Genomic DNA, 24,730 nt, shown 5'->3' with positions numbered 1-24,730 from the left:
TTTCCTTCCTCTAAGTCTCGGAAATCTAAAGTTTTAGATTTGTATAAATATAAGAAATACTTATAAATTAATACACCAAAAAAGTTTCACTTCTGACATGTGTACTTTGTACGCACGCACTTTTTTTAGTGATGATTTTAAAAATGTATTTAAATTACATTGAAATGATGATGGCATGTGAGCGGACTCACTTTACGCTTCTAGTACCTACATACATATGTCTGCCACGGCAAAGACTTCCTTTGTGAACAGTATGACTTCTACTAAGCAATACAAATAAGATTTCAATTTCAAGGAAAGTATCAGAGATTATATTAGATGAGATCTTCTGCTTATCTGTAGTCAAATAATAATATTGCATGGCGTTTCCAAGTTTATAAACTAAGAGCATTTTGCTCAATGCAAGGAGTTTTGGGATCTGTTATTACCCAGTACGTCGTACCCATCACAACAATTCCTACAACGGACAGTTGATAAAAATAATATACAAAATACCCTAAATAAGTTTAGTTAAGTCCTAAATAAACTAATCTCAATTTTCCGTCAGACACTGACATACTTTATAACCAATTCCACGAACAATATTTAGTTTTCGAAAAACCACCAACGAGCCATTAATGAAAGAGTCAGACGCTCATTGTCACGGTTCTATTCAAATACCGATTTAATAAGGCAACAATTATTTTCATTGAAATTGAACGCACATCACTGATTTTTTGAGAGTCAACAATGTATTGTTATTTTCTAGTTTGGAGAAAGTAGCAATAAGTATGGTGACCGTTGTTGATAAGAATATAACAATAACCGAACATCTCGCTCTAGTTCCCAGTGTGAAATATAGTTTCTAATCCTTGATGATGTACGGACTCAGTGTACACGGGGGGTCAGATGCTCTTCATATTCAGTAATAAAATTTATTAACGATGCTTATTGCGACCATTGACAACTCTCTGACAAAATTTTGTTGACCCGTCCAAAATCTACTAATAAATGTCAATCAAATGTAAATATTCATTAGAGAAAATAAACAAATAAAAAACTAAATTTAAACAAGTATTTAAAAGGTAAAATTTTAAATGATATCATTAAAATTTTAATATTCCATAAATAATTATGTTCTAATGACTTTTAGTGTTATACGAAAAATAAATTGCTATTTAATTTTATTATCTGAATACGTCCCCCGATGAAGATCCAATATTAATTAGCGAGCCGTATTCACACAGCCCAGTTTACAAAGAGGTGTTATTTTAAAATGACTCTAGATTTCAAATACGCCCCTGGGAGAATGTGAGCTTTCATTTCTTTTTGTTTTACGTTTTATTAGTTGAGAATTTTCAGGGTTTTACTTTCTTTAACCAATTGTTCTACATTCAATCTTCTACTTTTTTTTTTTAAAGTGTGTGGGTGAGTTAAGAACATCACGTTTAATTTAGTGAGATTGTCAGAATCATAAAATTACGAACAAATTATACAGTTACATTAATATTATAATTCAATCAATTTTAAACAGTCTTTAAAAAACTAAGAAACATAAGGCAATTTATTCCCACGGTGTTCTATTCGTTCTAAGATAAATACACCGTGCCCTTCACAATGTGATAATATCGGTTAAAACACCAAATTAAGCCATCACCAATTGTATCGAAATCTCGCACTCTAAACATCTCCCACGATACAAATTCGGCCTTCGACCGATACAAAACGATGATTCAGCATTCAAAAACATTCCATATTCCACGGCCGGAATCTAATTTGCTAAGCGAGTGAATTTCGGAAAGTTCTTTTGTTCGAAGCGATGCACAGATATGTCTTTCGCACAGTTCAACGGAAAAGAACAGTTCGGCTCCCAAGGAGCGTTGACCTTGTTGTTATCGGCCGAAACGAAAGTAAAGCCATTGTTGTGCCGACCCAGAGGTCAAAGATCTGTCGCAGGACGCCGGTACGTTTTAATAAGCCGATGTCGCGTCACGAAATTGAATCACGATGATAATTTCACGATCATCACGTGCACACTAATCGGAACCGAATCGCCATGAATCCGCCGGATTCGGTCCGACTCGGTCTTCTGAACAATAAGATCCTGTACTGTGATTCGCGTGTTCGTATTGAACGACTCTTCGGAACTGTCAAGTTCGCGTCAAGGATGTGAAGTGTGATTTAAATCGATTCTATTTCAATTTCGATAACACGTATTGATTTTTGCAGTTAGAAATTTTTATATTACGTAACTGAAACTTTATATCTTCACTTTTTCAACAGTACAGAAACAGCATAATAATTTAGCTTACCTCTATTCGTGTGACAATGTATTTGGATAATTAATAAAACTACAGCGAAAATAAATTAAATAAATAATAGTTTAAAAAAACTAACAAAAAACGCTTTTATAGAAATTCCAAGTAAAAAATAAAAAATAAATTTTAATAAATTTGAATTAAGAATAGTGTAAGAAAAAATGATTTTATGGTAAAAAAGCGTGAGGTGCTTTTCAGGATATTATCAAAATAACCCTTCTACTCATATCTGTTCATAAAACATTTATAACTACTGATACCATGCACTCCACGCTTTTTTTTACAATAAAAACATTTTTTACATACAATGTATTACCCAATTACATACAAACATACATACTTCTGAAGCTAATAAAAGTGTATTAAAAAGCCGTACTTAGTAAGCAGTGCGTCACCAATTAAGTTCCCATAGGTTACGCCTAATGAGTCATGAGTGTGAACCGAATCAATTTCTCTACCGCGGGCGAGTTGTGGGCACATTTCGCCCATTGATCGGTCATCGACATTGTGAACTCATGTGTGAAAACATAAACAAATCTGCCTCGGAGCCATGAAATGTGTGAAATACTATCGACGCCGACTTTTGTTGTGGTTGTTCGATTAAATTTTGGAAACGTTCACTTGTATCTGTTTCATGGGAACGTTAAATGTTATTTTGTTGATTTAACATGGAAAATAGTTTAATAAGTTCACTGTGAAACCATATATGTACATATATATCGGATATCGGATAGATCGGATTTTTTTTTATTGCTTAGATGGTTGGGTTAGGTTAGCCCACCTGTTGTTAAGTGGTTACTGGAGCCCATAGACATCCACAACGTAAATGCGCCACCCACCTTGAGATATAAGTTCTAAGGTCTCAAGTATAGTTACAACGGCTGCCCCACCCTTCAAACCGAAACACATTACTACTTCACGGCAGAAATAGGCAGGGTGATGGTACCCACCCGTGCGGACTCACAATGGTCCTACCACCAGTAATATACAAAATAACAAAATTCAGCGAACGATGCCGATCGTTAACCAAATTGACGTTATAAGTCGTGATGGTATAACAAAAAGAATATGATATGTGATTTGTGGATATTGTTTTGTAAATATGCGTGTTTCGTGTTATATTTCGGGAGCATAAGGAAACATGAACTATATAAATTTTTACGGACATATCACGGATCAAAATACAACTTACGATTTAGAATATCAACAACCGATTCTCGTGAAATTGAGGCAATCCCAAACAAATCATTTTAGCAAGGCATAGCATACGCACAAATGGCAACATAGTTCCGCAAAATCTAATGATTTGCCGTCGCAAATTTATTTTACGGAACGCCCAATCGGCTATAACTGTTCGTGAAGTCAATGTCAAGTGCACAATAAAAGCCGTTTGATTGCAGGATGAAGATAATTTGCCCGTGTTCTTAATAATGGTTTTCTTGTTCGCATTGTTGTCATGTTAGTACGGAACGGAAAATTAGTTGCTGCCTTTGATCTAAATACGTATGTGACTAGTGAAGGGCAATCGTTTCATTAGCCGATTACTGAAATTTGCAGTATATTTATTGTTAATTGTAAAAAGAAGAACACACACTTTTTTCCAATGAACGAATTTTTCCAATTAACATTTTCATATAATATGTATGATATATGTACATATGTATCTCAATCCTGAACATTTAAATGACTGCGCAACTAGAATGTCTATAGTGAATGTCTGGAAAATGCATAGTGTTGTCCTTCCACTTCCTTACTTCAGCGCATCGACTATATGAACCTTCGAGCGAGAATGCTTCGCGATAAAAATATGACCGAAAATGGTATCACTTTTGAAGGCTCGAAAAAATGTCTCACTACCTATACTTTATATAGGGATCAGGAGATTAGGAATTGGGGTATTAACTTGGATAGTATGGACAGATACCGCTTCTACGATTGAATTGAAAACGTCTTCATTAGTAGCTGGAGATCATATCATCGATTTCACCGAGCAGGTACTGTTTGGAGCTTTTATTATTAGTATTAGGGCGCTTTATGAGCTTGCACGGATATGTACTACCACTTTCCCTTACAACGACGCAGTAATGCGTTTCGTTTGGAAGGGTGGAATAACCTTTATAAAGTATGTATTTGAGACTCAGGCCTCACGCCCTGATGTCTGTGTACTCCCAATACTTAGCACCAAATGGGCCTTAAGCTCGTCCCGGAAAAAAAAAACATGTTGCGAAATAAAAAAATAACATGCATACAATATGCATAATTATTTTGAAAATATCATAAGTACGATTCAGGTTTTTGTATGATGTTTACATTTTTTTTTTCACTTTAAGTTTTTAGGAAAACCAGTTAAGGCTAATTATTAGTTTTCGGGCTAATTCAAGTTAAAGCTAATTGCTAAGTTATCATGATCTCTTCATTGGTCCTTAAATCTGCATTTTATTCATCATTAACATTCTTGTTTTGTATTAAGATGAAACAAGTACTCTATTTATAATTTTTATCTACTCTTAGATTTTTTTAAAGTTCGTTTTTTAAATGAACCTTTGTCTAAATAAGACTCATTTAAAATAATGACGCTATTTATAATATGGTTCTTAAGAAAAATGTATCTTTTCAAATCCACTCAGCATATGCATATATAGAAAGCGTTACATTTTTACTGCTGTGACATAAGTTATTTTAATTTCATTATTTCCTTGTGATAGTAAGGAAATCCGGTGTAGGGCTCTCAAGAAATGACGTTTACATGTCAGTATAATGTTAAAAAAGTTTTTTATATGAGTTCATTTTATCTCCAATTACTGAGTCGATATCGAACATAATAAAATATGAAGGTAGTCTAAAATTTAAAGTACTTTTACTGTTTTACTGATTTTTAATCTGTTTTGAAAATCGTTTTACGAGTTTTGACGGGCTAAAGCAGTGATTCCCAAAGTGGTCTATATCTACCCCTAGGGGTCTATGACAACCTGCAAGGGGTCTACGTAAGCGAAAAAAAATATGGGGGTCCACGATAGTGGATCTCAACACATACACTGATAGTACCTATTTACTTACATCATACTATCTTATAATATCAAGACATATACATTATTTATAAAAGTACCTATGAAGTAAAAAAATTATTATTTAAGTTTAAGTCAAGTCGTCGTGGCCTAAAGGATAAGACGTCCGGTGCATTCGTGTTGAAGCGATGCAACGGTGTTCGAATCCCGCAGGCGGGTACCAATTTTTCTAATGAAATATGTACTCAACAAATGTTCACGATTGACTTCCACGGTGAAGGAATAACATCGTGTAATAAAAATCAAACCCGCAAAATTATAATTTGCGTAATTACTGGTGGTAGGACCTCTTGTGAGTCCGCGCGGATAGGTACCACCGCCCTGCTTATTTCTACCGTGAAGCAGTAATGCGTTTCGGTTTGAAGGGTGGGGTAGCCGTTGTAACTATACTGAGACTTTAGAACTTGTATCTCAAGGTGGGTGGCGCGTCTACGTTGTAGATGTCTATGGGCTCCAGTAACCACTTAACATCAGGTGGGCTGTGAGCTCGTCCACCCATCTAAGCAATAAAAAAAAAAAAAAAAAATTATAAAATTTTGTAAGTTGTTAATAAATGTATAAATTAACATGTGTTTTTACTTTAAGTTTTTAACACTAAACTTTACTACAGTTAGAAATTTACAGGAAATCAATATCCTTACAGGGGGTCTACCCAACAAGGAGAAACATGGCAAGGGGTCTACGACACAAAAAAGTTTGGGGAACTCTGGGCTAAAGTCTCATCTATTATTCCTAGGGTTTTTTTTGCCCTTGTAGGCAGACGAGCATACGGCCCACGTGAGTGGTTACCGTCGCCCATGGACTTCAGCAATGCCGGGGCAGAGCCAAGCCGCTGCCTACCGCAAAAGTGTAAATGAGTAAATAAGTGTAAAGGTTCTAAATTATTATTAGTAACTAGTTGAAAATCTGATTTTAAAAATTCAAAGTTAATAATAATAAAAACAGCAGTATAATAATTTAGATTTTGTGCTATTACTACAATATGATGTTAAGTAAATTTAATGGTAATGGAAGTAAGAAGTCTTTTGTTTTGTTTTGATTGCTTTTACTTTATAATTGATTTTACCCCATGATAATCTAGGTTACGTTACAACTGGCCCTTCGACTTTACGTATTACAAACTACGAATGAAGCTCATTCAATTAATAATGATTTCCATGAAAATGATTCGGTACAGCCGAATTCGTTGACCTTTCCCATGGAATAACGAAATGTCAAAGCATCAAATCAGACATGGTTTTCGGCCAAACGTTTAGCTGAAGAAAGCCGATCTACGTGACCATACAAACCAACATTTCAAACATCTGTGTAAAATAAAACATGAACCATGTTACTGACCTACATAGTTCATTTTCGATTATCAAATTTAAACCTTATTTCAATGTGATAAATTGCATTAGAGCCATGAATTGTTCCGCGGATTTAGAGCGAACAATTGATTTAAAAAAATGCCCAACAGTGATTGAGGTACGTTTTTTGAAAGTTATCAATTTTTCATACGTTTGCTGTCGCGAGCGAAGTGTGATAGTTGGTCTGTTTACTGGAGGTAGAACTGTATTGCGTTTATCAAACAGATAAATAGTTGATAAATATTTAGTGTTATTTATGAGCGAAGGTAATTGCCTCTGACGGTATGACAGTTTTTTTTTTATTGCTTATATAGGTGGACGAGCTCACAGCCCACCTGGTGTTAAGTGGTTACTGGAGCCCGTAGACATCTACGACGTAAATGCGCCACCCACCTTGAGATATAAGTTCTAAGGTATCAAGTATAGTTACAACGGCTGCAAGGTATCAAGTATAGTTACAACGCATTACTGCTTCACGGCAGAAATAGGCAGGGTGGTGGTACCTATCCGTGCGGACTCACAAGAGGTCCTTGCACCAGTAAAAATTTGCCAACAGGACAATCACGCACCTAAAAGCTGCTGTTAACTTCTCTAAGAAAAATAAAATTACAATTGCTTTGTTCTTTTGCGGGGTATATGCATCACTAAAAAAAAAAGCTAAATGAATTCTTTTATGATGAAGAAAGTCTTGTCGGCACATTTCTGTTTTTATAATAAACAATTCCACAACAATTTAAACTTGTGCACAATATTAGTATATCAAACGTAAAAACAAGGAATTACGAAGTGAAACCAATTAACGTACACGTTAAAATTCAAATTAATCAGGAATTAAAACGAAACATATTTGGCATACGTGATATCGTCAATTCGTTTTTCAGAGATCATGGCTATAGTGTTAAATGGTTACCTACCGGAAGTCATACTAACAATGTGATATCTAGCCATTTTGATGCTAATTCTAAGTTTTATTGCTTAGATGAGTGGACGTGCTCACAGCCCACCTGGTGTTAAGTGGTTACTGGAGCCCATAGACATACGTACAACGTAAATGAAATTAAAAATGGATTTAAATATATAAAATAATGAAAAATTAGTTGAGATATGGGCTAACGCCAATGATTGCTTTTAATGAAATGTGGGTTAGTTGCAAATTAGTTATATCTTCGATTCCCGCTATTATAAAATGTTATCTAATCCATTTTTTATTTTGTTTCGTCATGTGCTGAAACGGTATACGACGGAATACTAAAATAGTTAGGCCAGTAGTCTCCAGCTCATTCACACTCCAACGCGTGTCTAATCTGTTTCCACGCAAGCTTGCACAGGAACCTGTAACGTAGATGTTAACTTATAGGTTTGTTAAAATAACGGCGGTCAGTAAGAGAATCTACTAGCTGTGACTATACTGAGACCTTACAACTTATATCTCAAGGTGGGTGGCGCATTTACGTCGTAGATGTGTATGGGCTCCAGTAACCACTCAACACCAGGTGGGCTGTGACCTCGTCCACCTATCTAAGCAATAAAAAAAAAACTAAAAGACTACCATACATGACTTTAAATAGTTAAACATATATATAATAAACCTTAGCGAAGTTTCATAGAGGGGTGAATGACTATGTATTTGGTTTGAGCGAAATTTTGCTTAATACGTGACATTGATTAACGTAATTAAAGATGTGTTTTACTTGGTATTAGAATAAAAAGTTCGATGTTTTGAATTGTTCTTTAACAAATTTTACTAGCTATTTTTTTTTTAAAAATGTCGCTTAATACGCTGACTGCGTTATTAAAAAGCCCCATGCGCGACTGCCCTCTAGTGCGGCAGTCAAAATCGTGACCATTCGCTCGGTGCGAGAGGCGACTACATACACATTTCTATCAGTATATGCATATTCAATAAAGATGCTTAGTGAGGTCTATCATACGCACTGTGAAGAAGTCCAATCTTGCCTCCAAAATGCCTTGTACGTACGGCCTGAAAGTCCCTCAAAAACGATCCTGCAGTCAACGTGTTAAACCAAATACCCTTCACCCCGCGATATAGTGTTGACATGGTATGTCCATAACGCAAAGAAATGTAACTTTTATTTTATCCCTACCTATGCTGATAGCCTTGAGAGGCTATTTCAGCTTCGCCCTAACGTTAGTAGGTGAGCTCGCGGGGCTCAACCGGAGAGTTGCTAACACTGACCCTAGCAAGAGCAGTGCTTCGCAGAATCTACCACCGGATCGGAAACGCGACCCACTGAGAAGATCCGGCGAGAAACTCAGTGGGCTGTGTCTATGGGTTAGTTCGCTCGTCGAACCCTTCGTCGCAAGCGACGGGTTCGACGAGGACGGTGACCGGTGCTTGTGGTGCCTAAAAGCACCGTTAATGGATCAGGAGGATCCGTAATGACGTGCTTTGGGCGACGTCGACGGTTTACCATTCGGTCTACTGGGTCGGGTATGTAATTTCCAGCAGCTACGATGAGAGGGTTCTCATGTCGTGCCGCCTTCTCAAAATGGCGCAGCGATGCCGACTGTAGATACTTACTAAGGGAGTCGAGCTCCAGGTCGTCGTGGAGATCCATATTCCTAAGGAACCAAGGCGCTCTGACGGCTATCCTGCAGAATCGTGATTGAATAACCTGAAGGGATTTCAAGTTGGTGCGGGCTGCGTGAGCGAACACTACGCTTGCATACGTCATGACGGGGCGTATACAAGTTTTGTAGAGAGTTACCTTATTACGGAGGGACAGTTTGCTTCGACTACAAAGCATTGGATAGAGTCGTCCTAGAATAAACGCGGCGCGGTCGCGTACCGTTTTTATATGGGGACGGAATGTCATCCCTCTGTCGAGGGTGACGCCTAGATATTTGACCTTCGAGACCCACGGAATGGGCTGGCCAAAGAGAGTGATGGGACTAACGGCGGAGGTGTTTGCGCGCCTACTACGGAGTGGGATGCTCGAAGTGATGTTCGGAGGGCGACCCCTTTTGAAGAGCACCGCTGCGCTTTTCGTGGGGTTGATGTCTATTCGCCACTTCCGGAACCACTGTCCCATGGTGGCTACTGCGATCTGGAGTCGCCGATGAAGCAGCGACATCTTCCTACACGAGTAGTAGATAGCCGTGTCATCGGCGAAGAGCGCTAGATGGGTCTCCGGAGACCGGGGTATATCATTGATATACAAACTAAATAATAACGGGGAGAGCGCGGAGCCTTGCGGGACTCCGGCGGTCAGTTGACGGGGACGAGAACGAGTTCCCTCTACTCGATATCGAAACGAACGGTTCGACAAGAAGTCTCGTATGATGAGCACGAGTCTGTCTGGCACTCCCATGTTGTACAGTTTATAAATTAAACCGTTGTGCCAGACTTTGTCGAACGCCTTCGTGATGTCGAAGAAGAGGGCGCCGGTCGGGATTTGTTTTCGCCTATTTAGTCCTATCAGAATGTGCTCCGTGAGGCGGTGCACTTGTTGTACGCACGAGTGTTTTGAGCGGAATCCGAACTGTTCGTCTATGAGAATTTTGTTCGCGGTAACAAAATCCCAGAGGCGTTTCCTAAGGAGCCGTTCGTAAATTTTTCCTATCGTCGAGAGGAGACTAATCGGACGGTAACTAGAAGTTTCGTTTGTCGGTTTGCCCGGCTTATGTATACCGATAACGTCCGCTTCTTTCCACACCGCGGGAAAGATGCAGTGCGTCATAGCGGCATTTAAAATTGTAGCCAACATTGCTATCAGTTGGACTGGCAAGAGTTTAAGCGCGCGGTTGTGGATGCCGTCGGAGCCGGGTGCCTTCCTAGGTTGTAGGTTGTGGATCGCGTCTCTAACTTCGTCAGTGGTAATGGGGGGTAACGCGTCCGAGGGCGGCAGGGAAGCTCTGCGCTCGACCTCCCTGTCGACTAACTCGGTGTGTTCGGGGTCCGCGTGTTGAGTGCTGGTGGTGCACTGCTCTTGCAGTGCATCGGCCAGCAGCTCAGCCTTGTCATCGTCATCGAATGCCGGTGGTTGGCCTGAAGGGCGTACGAGGGGAGGCATAGTAGCGGTAGTTTCGGATTTGAGAGTCCTAGCTAGTCGCCAGTATGCTTGGTGGGAGGGCGCGAGTTGTTCTAAATAACTAAGCCAATTATCGTTACGCGCGTCGCTTAAGCGAGAGTGGACTTCGCGTTGTAGACGACGCATCCGAATCCGGTTTGAATGCGTGGGAAGACGATCGTAGGCCCGGATTGCCGCGTTCCTAACTCTTAAGAGATTCCTAAGATCGGGGGACAGTCTGATGCGGTGGAAGCTGTCCTCCACATCGACTTCTTTAGAAGATCTAATGATCGCGGAAGATATGTGATCGGTAATGATGTTTATGGATTCGACGGTGTCCTCGGGGGATAGATTCGAATCCGGGCCGTAAGGGAGGATTGGCGGAGCGGTGTCGGCTAGGCACGTGCCCAGCTTATTCCAATCCACCATGGTCCTCGTAACAGTGACTGGGTTGTGGGGGCGACCGAGCTGCATAACGACAGGTCGGTGGTCTGAGTCGAGCTCTGACATTGCTTCGATGGAACGCAAGCGCAGAGTTACGTTCCTAAGCAATGCCAGGTCTATAGTGCTCGGACGGAGCGCGATGTTATACGGATAACATGTTGGAGTTGGGGGACCGACTATTTCAAAGGTGAGGTCGTCTATAAACGCGTCGAGACGCCTACCGTTAACGTTAGTACGATGGCAGTTCCACCTAGTGTGGTGGCAATTTAAATCGCCTGCCAGGATGACGGAGTCTCCCATGCCGAACAGTGACTCGATGTCACTGCTCAGAAGGGGCTTGTCCGGGGGGAGATAAACGGATGCGATGACGATCGGCTGGTGTCCCGTCAGCGAGATACGGCACACTGACGCCTCGATATGTGAGAGCGAGGGAGTATCGAGAGGGACAACGTGCAGGGCCCGCCTATAGTAAATGGCAGTCCCGCCTTTGGAGGCGGTGAGTCTGTCATTCCTAACCATGACGTAATTCGCGACTTTCGGGTCGCGACGCGAGGGCTTCATACAGGTTTCCTGCACTAATAGAATATCTACAAGATTATCGCGGAGGAATTCGAAAATTTGATCGCGTTGCCGCGCGAGTCCGTTAGCATTGTAGAATGCTAACGTAAGGGAATACGGTTTTTCTCTACCTTTTTGCGCCATTGGTTACCGGTAAAGATTTTATAACGTACGCGACACGGACTCGTAAACGTCCATGTGATCGAAAGCGGCCGCGAGCCGCTGTTCGGGGGTTACCGACCTACGGATAGCGTCAGCGAACGATCGCAGACGGTCGAAGTTGACCGCGGTGACGAAGTCACGCACGAGCGCGAAGTCGTTGGCGGCAGAGGGTTGCGGGGGACGGAACGCGGGCGCGGGGCGAGGTGCGAGCAGGGGCTGGGGCGCGGGGCGTGTCACGAGCGGGGGCGGGGGTGCGGTTTCCGTTCCCGCCTTCGTATACGGCAGCGGTTTTTTCCACGCCGACACCGTGGGAACTGCAGCCGGCACGAAGGCGGGTTTCGGCACTGAAGGCGCCGAAGTCTTTGGGCCGACGGTTCGGGGGGCTGGGTGGGTCGGACGTTTTCGCGGAGCCCTAGGACATCCACGGTAGTTCGCGGGGTGCCCTTGCTTAAGGCATAGGACACAGCTTGGAGGTTCGGTCGCGGTTTCCCTAACACGCGAGCAATCTAGTGTGGCGTGGTCGCCGAGGCACTTTACGCAGCGGGGGCGCGCGTGGCAATTACGAGCCGAGTGGCCGTAAAGCTGACATCGGTAGCACTGCCCGGGAGTGCCACGCTTATGGGGGGCTTCGATCGAGATCCCGGATAGGCCGCAAATTGTCGTGAGACATGCGATCTTCTTTTTGGCCTCCGGGGTGGGTTCTAACGCCACGAGTATCATATTATAGGGCTGTTTGCCCCGCCCGCTGTGCATCCGGTGCACACTAACTATCGGGAGGGCCTGAGCGGTCAGATCCTCCTTAACATAGTCTATGTCCAACTCCTTGGGGACTCCGCGTACTACTACGCGGAGCTCGCGGTCCTCCTGAAGAGCATAGGTGTGGAAACCTATGTTCTCCTTTCGGAGGTATGCTGAGAGGGCCCTATGGTCGCCCGGCGTTGCGACCTTAATCTGAATCCCATGCGCGACGTTACGCGCATGGGTGTAGTTAATTTTATTTGCCTGAAGGGCCTGGGACACGCGATTCCACGCTGTCTTCTCTTGAAGTATCAGCGGGGGCGGGGCAGCTACTTTGGGAGCGGGCGCGGGCTTGGGACGCGGCGGCGGGGTTACGCGGCGAGCGGAGTCCGACTCCGGTGTCACGACTACCTGCGGGCGGGAGGCGGTCGCGGATTTAGTTTGCTTCGTCGTGGAGCTCCGGGACTCCACGGCGCGAGTACGCTTTTTTCCGCGCGTTACGGTTTGGAACCCATCCGAAGTTCCAGGCTGAGGGCTTGACGCGGATTCGAAATCCATCTCCGATTCGGTATCGGAGCCTGAACTCGAAACGATCGAGGTCGCGACGGATGAAGCGCGCGATGACGTAAACGACGCGGGCGCGGGGGTGGGGGTAGCGTTAGGCGCTACGTGAGCCGCATCGTGGGAACGTGCGCTCGAACTTGACGCGGCGGCGGGGGGCGCGCGGCGTGCCTCCGAGGCACGTTTGAGATACGCGGCGACGGACGCGGGGGGGGAGGGATTGCCACGGGCGGCCCTAAACTCTAGGTACTCGGCCCTAATTGACGGGTACCTATCCCGGAGGAACCCGACAATATCACTAACGTCTTCTTTCTCCATTCTTCGGTCTTCTTGCCCGGGGGGGGGCGGCCCCGGGACTTTTGTTGAACTCGCCGAAAGGCGAGGCCCCGGATAGGATTTGTAACCCCCCTGTGCTGCAGGACAGCAAGGAGCAGGGGGGGGGAATGCCTATGCCGTGAAAACGGCAATCGGCGGGGAAAAGGAAAGGAACCCGCTCGGGCTGTATAGTGCTACAGCAGGCAGAATCGCGAGCGGGGGTCTAGTCTTGAAAAAGACTGTTGTTTTTGGGAAGGGTTAGGAAATCGCTAGCCTGTGAGTGCCACAGGAAGCTGAACGTAGCGATTGGTTTTGCCTTGAAAAAGGCAGTTGGTAAGGGTGGGTTCGCGGTTACAAAACTTTAGCGCACAAAAATGGACCTCGATACGCAGATCGCAAGCGACCAACGGATCGGCACGTCCGCACTACTGAATTGTACAATGTAACTTCATAAACCGAAATGTATTTGCATAACGAAGTAAAGTTTCGGTGCTTCTTGTTCGCGTGCACGGCTTTAATTAGTTCCATATTCGTTTGGTATTTTGACAGTTCTCGAAAACTTTTACCGGTTCTATTGTTAATCACGTCTGGAAAAATGAATTTGAATTTCATTTGTACTACTAACTAAGACTTTGTTTTAATGGATTAAGTTTTTGACGTGACAACGTCTTATAGTTCGATGGAGCCGGCTGCACGCACGAAAAAACATGACTCATGCGGCGTTACCTCGCTCTGAGGCGTTCCATTTAAGGCTTGAAGTGCAAGCGCGAGCGTGCAACGAGCGACAAAGAGGCACAATCGGCCAATGCAATTCGACATCTGTCTCTCTTCTACTTGAGTGAGCGATGCATCCGCGTGGACAGCTACTATACAATAATAGATTTACATGTTTTCGTCAAGTATGAAGTTCAGTGAAAAGTGAATGTGGTGTCAATTGTTTATAGCAACGATAATTGCGATAATTGAAAATACTAATGAAACCATTCCATCAGTATTTTCTTATGACGTTGTCACGTTCAACTATCGTCAGTAAACCGACTTCAATGACAACCGATTTTTTTTTACTAATGTACTAATGTAGTTAGTTCGGTCGGTGGTCTCACGGCGCGTCCAGCGTTAAGTGGTTCCCGGATCTCGTTGACGTGACAACGGTAATGCGGTCTTCTTCTCAGTCGTACACTCCTGGCAGATTAGTCGTGGCTACGTATCTCTTAATGCTTGATTGCGGCTTTTGAAAGACTTCTCCATCTCTCTCTATTTGTGGTGGTACGTGTACATTCAGTAAGGGAACACTTCGTAGATGACTTAATCAAGTCTGTCCACCTTGTGGATGATCGGCCGCGAGAGCGTTGACCGTCTACTGTTCTTTGCTCCAATGCGGTCTAAGGAATCAAAAAATGACTCAAATCACTACGCTGCATTTATTCTCGTCTTTTACGTTTTTCTTTTACATTTAAGTCTATCGTCAAGGTCTTTTACGGACAATTAAGCCGTTTAATCAATGGAACATTGCCGAAGCTACTTAATTGTTGACAACACGCAAACATATTTAAAAAGATACAATGTTGTCTTAACGTTTTCAATGTGCATATCTGCATAAAATTATCTGAGGTCTTCACGTTTCGTAGATATGATTAACAACTTAAATATGCTCATCTATAAATCTTACGATTGTAATTTTGAGCAATAAAAATCACAGCTAATTGTGTTTAACCTATCAGGATAAAAACAATCGGTGATTTAGCCTCATCTTTGTTATATTCCAGTTTCAATTTTGCGCAAACATACATACATATTTGTCGTCGTAGGTTTTTCGTTTTGTTATTGTATATGTAACTAGCTGGCCCGGCAAACATTGTTTTGCCGTATAAATTATTGCCAGGAAAGATAAATAACCTAGATACCGACTGCAGCGGCATCTGCCGGGCTGATTTGTAAATCTAAACAATTCTCGAATCCATCTGACGGTACACAGAAAATTTCATTAAAATCGGTCCAGCCGCTTAGGAGGAGTTCTGTGACAAACACACGCACAGAAGAAATATATACATAAAGATGTACGAGTATGTCATTCGAAATAATGATCTTTATTCGAACAGAGCAAAACACGCAGTAACAGTGGTGAATCCACGGAATAGATAAATAATATATTCCGTGGGTGAATCTCTTCAAAGATGAAACGATTCTCAGAAATTTATAACCGATGACAGACTAAAGAAACAAAACGCGTAGGTAATTAAACAAACGATCCTTTAAATCAAGATAGTAGGTATGATCATTGATACCATATGAGACGATTTTCTTTCGGCATTTATTCTGTTAATGATGAAGTATACCTTGAGGGGGGAGGTTGAAATGTTACTTGTATTGTATAACGACTGCCCCACCTATGAAACGGGACGTAAGATTTACGGGATCGCAATATATAGGGCATACGAACCACCGCCATGGCGTTACACGTAATTATTATACGATATTAGTCCTACATCGTTGAAATAATTCGTAGTTATGTGTTTTACTTTATTATTATTAGTTGAGCATACGGTCCACTTGATGGTAAATGGTCATCGTCGCTCGTGGAGATCAGCCAGCCAAGCCGCTGTCTATACCTAATAAAAATATATTTATACTAAGATTAGAACTAGATATAGACAAAACATTCGATACCAGTGTCCCAGACGTGATGCCCATTAGTCATTTCTTAGTTGTCATGTAAAAGTTTAAATAAAATCTTAAAATCAAATCAAGTAATTTAAATATAAAAACTACCACATTAATTTATCAATAGTTCAACTAAATTTAATATGATTTCGCATTAAATTTTGTGGACAATTGTGAAATTCAAAATTAAAGCAATACTAATCGATTCGATCTAAACCTAAAACACTGTCTCATTAAATCTAAACTATTTAGAATTTATGATACTTTGTGCGTGCGGAATTTAAATTTTAATGAAATAAGCCTAGTTTATATTTGCGTCGGTAAATTATTATGCGCGAATATTAGTGGAATGTGATTAAATTAACCCAACGGAACAATGATTGGGCCGATCAGGAAATCTGCACATTTTAGACAAAATTTACATAAGGGCTATAATCTAAGCCCAGATTTTAATACCTAGAAATGCTAACTCAAATAGTGTTGTTACAAGCGTAGACTAATATTTGGTAACCGGACAGCGAGAACTGGGTACAACAGTGGATTAGCTTCAATAGAATTGTACACCTAAGAACAAAATTTTAAGATCCCATATTTTTAAGTCTTGTGAATTTAAACTAAATATTTTTGGTATTCTATTGAAAACCAGCCGCGCTTATAATTATTATCAATATTCTAATAGTTGGTAACCACCACCACCCGAAATGATTACCACGACCACTCTGCCAAGAGTGCAAACGACTAAGAAGAATAATTGGTAAATTCGTATTTCTAATAAAGACATCTGTTGAAGCTTCTCACCAAAAATCTCACGTTGATGGCAAATAACAAACCACACGTTCCATAATGAGAAATGCAAATAACCTCCTAATGAATTTCAATGAAATAAACCTCGTTCATTATTATGTGCTACTTGATAACCAGGAGGATCTTACAGGATTTCTATTCGATTATTAATTGGAAGATCAAAATCTGCGAACCTTAACATCTTAAAGTTATTGTACAATGCTAATTCAACATTGTGTGTATGTTTTATGTATTTAGTAGCATCTTATGTTCCCACACCTAGTACCCTGCATTTCCTTGTCACTCTATTTATTAAAGGCATGCAATAAAGTAACACGGGCAAACAACTAATTTCAGACTTGTATAGAACTAGTACATAGAAGCGACTAGTACATAAAATATCGTGTTTGAAGTAAATAATTTGCACCACAATTTTCTACACATGAGTTATCGTTTCATGCTGTAGTGTTGATGTGCGTCGGTGTCTCTAACCGTCAGGTAAACCGTGAGACCGTCTGTCCAAGTATGCAATTTTTTTTTTTCATTCAAAGATAAGCGCTTAATAAGCGGTTATTGTAAAGTGAAAATAATGGAAGCCAGAGACAATACGCAGGCCTTCACTTGACACCCTTGGCTGTGCCCTCAGCGTCGTATTTAGGTTACCTCCACGCGAGGGGCTTTTGTTTAAGTCACCACTTCCCTTATTTTGTGCTTATTTTTGTACCATTGTGCAATGTGTTTTAGTGGAATGCATCAGTGCTTTTATTGTACATTTATTTTGCAGCTTACCGAGTTCCTAATAAAAGTTACTTTTGGTGTTAGCTCATTGCTGATTCGTCAGCTTAGATAGTCCTGAACAAAAATGTTTGAAGCTTAGTAACAATTTTTCTAGGCCGTAATGATTTTTACAACGGATGTAAAACATTATATCATATTTATTTAAATCACAGAAAAACGGATTTTGTATGTATTTGATTTTGCACTTGGATCTATTAATCGGATACAAAAGTAAGTTATAAATACTTAAAAGTTACAATTTCCGTAGGACCACGCGCGGATCTTTGACAGATAAGTAAGTATTTGTAAGTGTATTATTAGTGAAAACTCAATTTTATGTCGCAGTATACAAAGATAACGTAATATCAATACACAACAATCGGATTCCAATAAAACAATTCGTGACCATTCAACTCGGGAACAAACCACAAAAGGACATTAGAAACGTAATGAGACGCTAAAATCACACTCGCAGTTAAGCGAAAGTATAGATTATCGAATAATACCTATACTGTAATAGGAAATGTTGAAGCTGGGTCGGGTTTCTTATAGCATATCATAGTATTTTTGGACAGTTTATAGATTATTTACTCTAATAAACTTCGCTCACTGAGTTTCTCGTCGGATCTTCTCAGTGGGTCGTGTTTCCGATCCGGTGGTAGATTCTGCGAAGCACTGCTCTAGCTTGGGTTAGTTAGCATCACTCCGGTTTGAGCCCCGTGAGCTCACCTACTAGTTAAGGTTACGCTGAAATAGCCTCTCAAGGCTCTCAAGGCTTAGGTGGGAACAACAAAACAAAAAAAACTAATAAACTTGGACACTTACGGATCTGGCCCGGTTACGCTGAAACGGTCTCTCAAGACCATCAGCTTAGGTAGGAGAAAAAAAAACAGACTAGATTGATTGCGAGAGACCTCAGCTCAGGATACTGGATTCTACAGTACTGAATACTGACTTCTTGAGATACGAGGTGAAAGACTCAATAATATGTAAATGACTCACCCACCATTCAAAATGTATCATTAACGAAACAACATTTATTTGTAAATTATATCTTAAATATAAAATTTTCAATTGACTTAGCATAAGATTTTTTACTGGTGCTAGGACTTCTTGTGAGTCCACACGGGTAAATACCACTACCCTGCTTATTTTTATCGTGAAGCAGTATTGCGCTTCGGTTTGAAGGGTGGGGCAGCCGTTGTACTGTAAAAACTGAGACCTTAGAACTCATATCTCATGGTAGGTGGCGGCATTTACATTGTAGATGTCTATGGGCTTCGGTGACCACTTAACATCAGGTGGGCCGTGAGCTCGTCCACCCTAAGCAAACCTAGGTCACCTATTCAATAAAAAAAAAGGTATGTTGTGCTTGATACGGATAAACATATTTAGGTCTCCAGCCTTATCAACATGACGTGAGCGGGGCTTGAAGATTTGTTGTAGAAACTAGGGTGTAACGCAAAATATGCTTAAAGCTCGAAATTACAGGTAAATATCTACTCAGACTTGTAACCAATAAGATAAAAATATCGAAGAAGAAATTAAGCATCACATATTTTCTCAACGGAGTACTGAATTCCTTGCAAAATACCCACCGGTGCAATAGTATTAACCTTTTGTAGCATTCCGCTAACCATAATCGTTGACAACAAGGAAATCAATTAACTGCAACAAAATAATGTCCATTTGCTATTTAACGAACCCTGTTTAATATTTGTTCATCCATTTGCTTCAACAGTAACTGTTAGAGAGACTTGTACTGAAAAATATTTTCATAATGTAAGGCAGGCTTAATCATGTAAGGCAGGGGCTCCCAAACTTATTTTGTTTACTGCCCTCTTTGAGAATAAATTATCTTTTAGCGCCCCTATTTTTTCCCATACTTAATAACCACTATAACGAGAGTTCTCTAAGAGTCCTCCTAGATGAAATTACAAATCACCTCCCAAGCTTCTACACAAAGCTCCCATTTTTTCTGGGTCTGTTACACCCTCTAGGCCCGGAGCGCCCAAGGGGGGCGTTATCGCCCACTTTGGGAAAAGGTATAAGGGAATTGTTCTCGAAACCCAGGAATAGTGCAGGAGATTCCCGTTATTAAAACTCTTAATAAAAACCTCGATGGAAATAGAAAATATTTGAAAAATGTTTTATTCTATACGCAATAATGTTACATTAAATTCTGTTGATAGTCTAGTAATTTGGCACGTGTGATGAGGGAAATCTGGCTGCCTGACTTTATTGGGGTCTTACTGGGATCTGGGATGTCAGTTGTACATAAACACGTATCAGGTAAATATTTACTTAAAAAAAGTACCTTTGAGCCTTTTGGACTTTGGAAAGGATTTGAGTATCTGAACGGTGGAAAAGCGAAAACACTGGCCGAGAGCTTCACACATAGGTAGGCAGCGGCTTGGTTCTGCTCCTACTATTGCTGAAGTCCATGGGCGACGGTAACCACTTACCATCAGGCGGGCCGTATGCTCGTCTGCCTACAAGGGCAATAAAAAAAAACATTAAGCAAGACTTTGAGCAAGCACTCTTTTTCGATATTTCGAATTAACTAGAAATAAATTGTTAGCTGTTATATTTATTTTTTCCATTCAAAAATTGTATAAGAACGCCTTAATAACATAATCAATTGTGATCACAAATCCGTATGAAATATGTAGATGCAATCTACATTTTTAAAATGTTTTAATAGGCAAATGCTATTTAATAAATTATAATTTGCGTAATTACTGGTGGTAGGATCTCTTGTGAGTCCGCGGGGGTAGGTGCCACCCCCCTGCCTATTTCTGCCGTGAAGCAGTAATGCGTTTCGGTTTGAAGGGTGGGGCAGCCGTTGTAACTATACTGAGATCTTAGAACTTATATCTCAAGGTGGATGGCGCATGTACGTTGTAGATGTCTATGGGCTCCAGTAACCACTTAACACAAGGTAGGCTATGAGCTCGTCCAACCATTTGAGCAATAAAAAAAAAACCTATTCTGGATTCAAATCATTTATTCACATGAGCTTTGTGTGCACAGAAATTATAATAGGCAAAACAACACAATAGTATTCAACAGTCAAAGGTATTGTTTTAATTGAAGCTCAGAGTCCGTACCGCAGTCCTGCATCGCCACTGATAAACTAAAGCACAATGAACATTTGTGTAGTCTTTATAATTGTCAATGTTCACAAATACTTACATCTATATTAGTCTATACTTCTATACTAATATAATATTATAAAGAGGAAAGATGTGTTTGTTTGTTTGTATTGAATAGGCTCCGAAACTACTGTACCGATTTGAAAAATTCTTTCACTGTTTGGAAGTTACACTATTCGCGAGTGACATAGACTTCTTTTTTGAAAAAAATTAGAGATCTTTACTAAAACTCCAATAATGTAACGCAAGGTGTCAAAAAATTTACTAAAATTATTCTTTACAGGGCGTGCCCTGCGAAAACTATTGATGATAGAATAAAATAATGTACTACGACTTTGTAGAACACATTATTAATTACATAAAGTGTCGCGACAGCATATGTCTAACTATTATTCTTATAGTTACGCCGCAATAAGTGTTCTTTTATTTAAAAACTAAAACAACGTCAAATATCGTTGACAATTTTGTTAAAGACCCGAGCGGAGCCGGAGCGGGCCGCTAGTTCGCTTATATTTTTTTGTCTAATAAAGTAATGAATGTAAGTTGGCAAGGATAGGAATCATTATCTGGTCTATTTAAGTTACAAACCAGTCACGTGTTCCGGTTTAATGCGTAGGTCAGACTTTGTACATTATAATTGTAATTTCAACCTCATGCCTTAAGACGGGTGTCGATATTTTCGTTAATATCTATGGAATCCGATAGCCACTTAGAATTAGGAAGAACGTGATTCAACGCATTAAAAATAGCTGAATTGACAGCATTTCCCTTAAAGATGAACTTTTCGTGAATGGACCAATAAAAGAATATTCCGAAACGAAGCCAACATAAGTAAATGGGTATAATAGTGAAATGTTGCGGATATTGCGCCTTGTTTACCGTACTGCAGACGTTTTTATAGACCGCATCCGCATTTATTTATCCGCATAAACGTTGAATGGGCTAATCTTGAAGATTAATGCTGTTAACATTAAGTCTGATGGCACCAGGATATTGCTGGTGAATGACCGTATTTAAACCGATTTTTGAAGTTATACTTCTTTAGGCGCTTTATGAAAAATTTATAAGAGTGAAATTTTTCGGATGCGCGCGCACCGTGACACTAAATTAACAGAATGAAGTTGCCCACTAAATCGCTCATTACAATACGACCGACGTAACTTGGCGAGTCTGAATATAGCCGCAGGTGAACTTTCCGAACCGTACCGAGAATTACCGAATTTATACGATGTCAAGAAAAGGGATGTCCAATATGCGTGTTTGAGGATGTTGTTTAATCAATTTTTTTTTCAAATTGATTAAAATAAAAAAAAAGTAAATTTAATAAAAATAAAGTATAACTTCTTACGCGTGTACATAAGTACACGCACCCTTTTTTTTCCTCTTTTCTTTATGTGCACATCTCAATAGAGTATAGATTCAAAGTCGTTGAACTAATATAACGTACATCGTATATTATAAATGCGAAAGCTTGCAAGGATGTATGTTTGTTACTTTTTGAAGCAAAAAGTACTAAGCTAAGTATACAATGAAACTTCACAGTTCATAAACATCAGAATTGCATCTAGGTTTGTATAAAACGATCGATATAAGATAAGTGGGTAACAAGTAATTTCAAGTATCAAGAATTTTTCAAACAATTGAAATGCCATTTTTCAAACAATTGGCAATAGCTATAGCGGATATTGCCCAGTCTTAACTCGTGTAATAGTGAATATTAAAGTTGCATAACAAAATATTAAAGGAAAAACAAAAAGCCAAATATTTCCGCTTATCACTTGGACATTCTCCCAAAACCCTGCTGGATTCAGTCCAAAGCTCCCCTACTCCCGAGGGGAGTGCAACTGCATTGTGCCGATGTGATTTATAGCTGACTGCAACTCTTCTCATTGGAGTTTAAATTAAATGTCACTTTTATTTTGTCTCGTTCGGGATTGCTGATTTTTTATTAACTTTTAATTTACGACGACAGTACTGATACCATTGATGAAATTAATGAGCTTTTTTTTTTGGAATTGTCCTGTTGAATTATGAGAGAGTTTTATAAATATTATTTGTTCATTGTCCTCATATAGTACATTTGAAAATAGATTTTTCTTGTTCATTCTAATTGTTCCTTCTTTATTCTTTATTGTACACACAGTTAATACAATGCAATAGTTGTGAAAACTTATAAAATGGCGAACTAACCGTCCTTCGCACCTTATTTAATACAAAGTCGAAGTTCCCATTCCAAACGAATAATTGTTATTGTTTTGATTGAAGATTACGAATGGACTTTTACTTATCCAAACATCTACAAGGACCTCACAAAAAGAAAACATTATTCTTTGTGGCAGTAATAGACAGGAGAGTAATATAAGCGGGCGACAACATGACTTACCGGTAAACTGCAACAAAACACTGTTTGATTAAAGTTAAACTGTAATACTGCGTATCTAGACGATATGATAGACTACGTATCTTGTCATTATCTAACAAATGATAGTAGCGGATACTAATTAATCACTTCCGGTCCAACACATTAACAGCCAGTCATAGACAACAAATTATTACATCGATCGTGAGCAGTGATTAAAGGCTTAGGGTTGTCCCCTCAAATATCGATTCGTAACACGCCCGGAATCTGTTGATTAAACCCTAATCTATTGTTGCAGGTGACATAGAAGACTGCATCGTGACGCCGGCATACCAGGGGCAGTTCACGCCGTTACCCGAAGCACTGTGCGATTGTATAATGGATCTTACGTCCCAGGTGAGAAGAATTTTGTTTGGTGCGCAATTCGGAAAACAGGAATGCTTCGATTGAATTCTGACAATGAAAGTGATCTCTTCCGAAAATAAAGCACCTTGATTAGATTTAATTAAAAACAAGCATAGAACCGATGAAAATTAAAAGTTTTTGAACTTATTTTGTCATAATGTTTATATAGAAAAAAAAACTTTATATAAGATAAAATGATAATGCTGAATAAGCCCATATACCTTGTTCATCATAGAAAACTATGACAAGGCAATTTAAAATTTCGAACGCGGGATTATTCAGCAAAATTACCGTGTGCTCTACAACAGAATCATAATTAGGGTCATTGGTCTGAAACCTGACTCGTATTTAATTGTCCGAGGTTCGTTAAAAACAAAAGACTTGTGTGAACTGGGCCAAAAAGAATTGATTCAAAAAACAAGATTTAAAAAACTTTCACTAGCTTGCACTTTTATTAATTATTGTAATATTTCAACGACTGGATTGAGATCACGATCGACCTATTTACCTATTGTGTCTCGTTGAATTTGTTCAAGTGCATAATGTGGTAAAAGTTGAATAAACTAAAGAATTGAGCTGCAAACGAGACAGATATGATAAAGTTGAATAAACTAAAGAATTGAGCTGCAAACGAGACAGATATGATAAGGTGGGGCTCCATATTGGAACCCACGACTGCTTAATGCCCATACGTACATCTTCTTATGAGAAATACCATGCAAGCGGGCACAATGCTTTACCTATGTCTCATTCGCGAAACAGCTACTCTTGAGCCGTTAGGTCTCCTTTGGAGGCGCTCGGGTAGCTGTTAGCAAATTCTACCCCTCCTGGCTGAGCCTTTGCTCACCCAACTAACCTGGTAAAATTGGAAAGGCCTCCAGGTCACCAGTAACTTCTCAAACTTAAAAAAAAAACTACGAAAGTCAATACATAGCTTAAATCAATCAGACACAAATTTGAATTGAGAAAAGAGATGTTTTGCTAAAATACAACTCTTTACAAAATACAACATCAAACGTTGACATTTCAAACATAGATTATAATTATTATTCAATCGAAACTAAGTATAA

At 40.1% G+C, this 24,730-nt stretch overlaps 1 protein-coding gene across 2 annotated transcripts in view; it reads left to right on the top strand.

Moving 5' to 3' along the window:
• The window catches only part of knockout (Stork-head domain-containing protein knockout), a 217,953-nt gene that overhangs the window by 150,122 nt on the left and 43,101 nt on the right, over positions 1-24,730 (top strand). For both annotated transcript variants that reach the window (XM_028186941.2, XM_028186933.2), the window contains exon 4: positions 23,554-23,651. In XM_028186941.2, the coding sequence (XP_028042742.2) occupies positions 23,554-23,651 (98 nt within the window). The remainder of the gene's footprint in view (positions 1-23,553; positions 23,652-24,730) is intronic.

The sequence above is a fragment of the Bombyx mandarina genome, chromosome 22 (genome assembly GCF_030267445.1).
Source record: "Bombyx mandarina strain Sakado chromosome 22, ASM3026744v2".
Lineage (NCBI taxonomy): Eukaryota > Metazoa > Arthropoda > Insecta > Lepidoptera > Bombycidae > Bombyx > Bombyx mandarina.
Note: the sequence above shows the minus strand (reverse complement) of the source record. Positions and strands in the feature narration are given on the sequence as shown.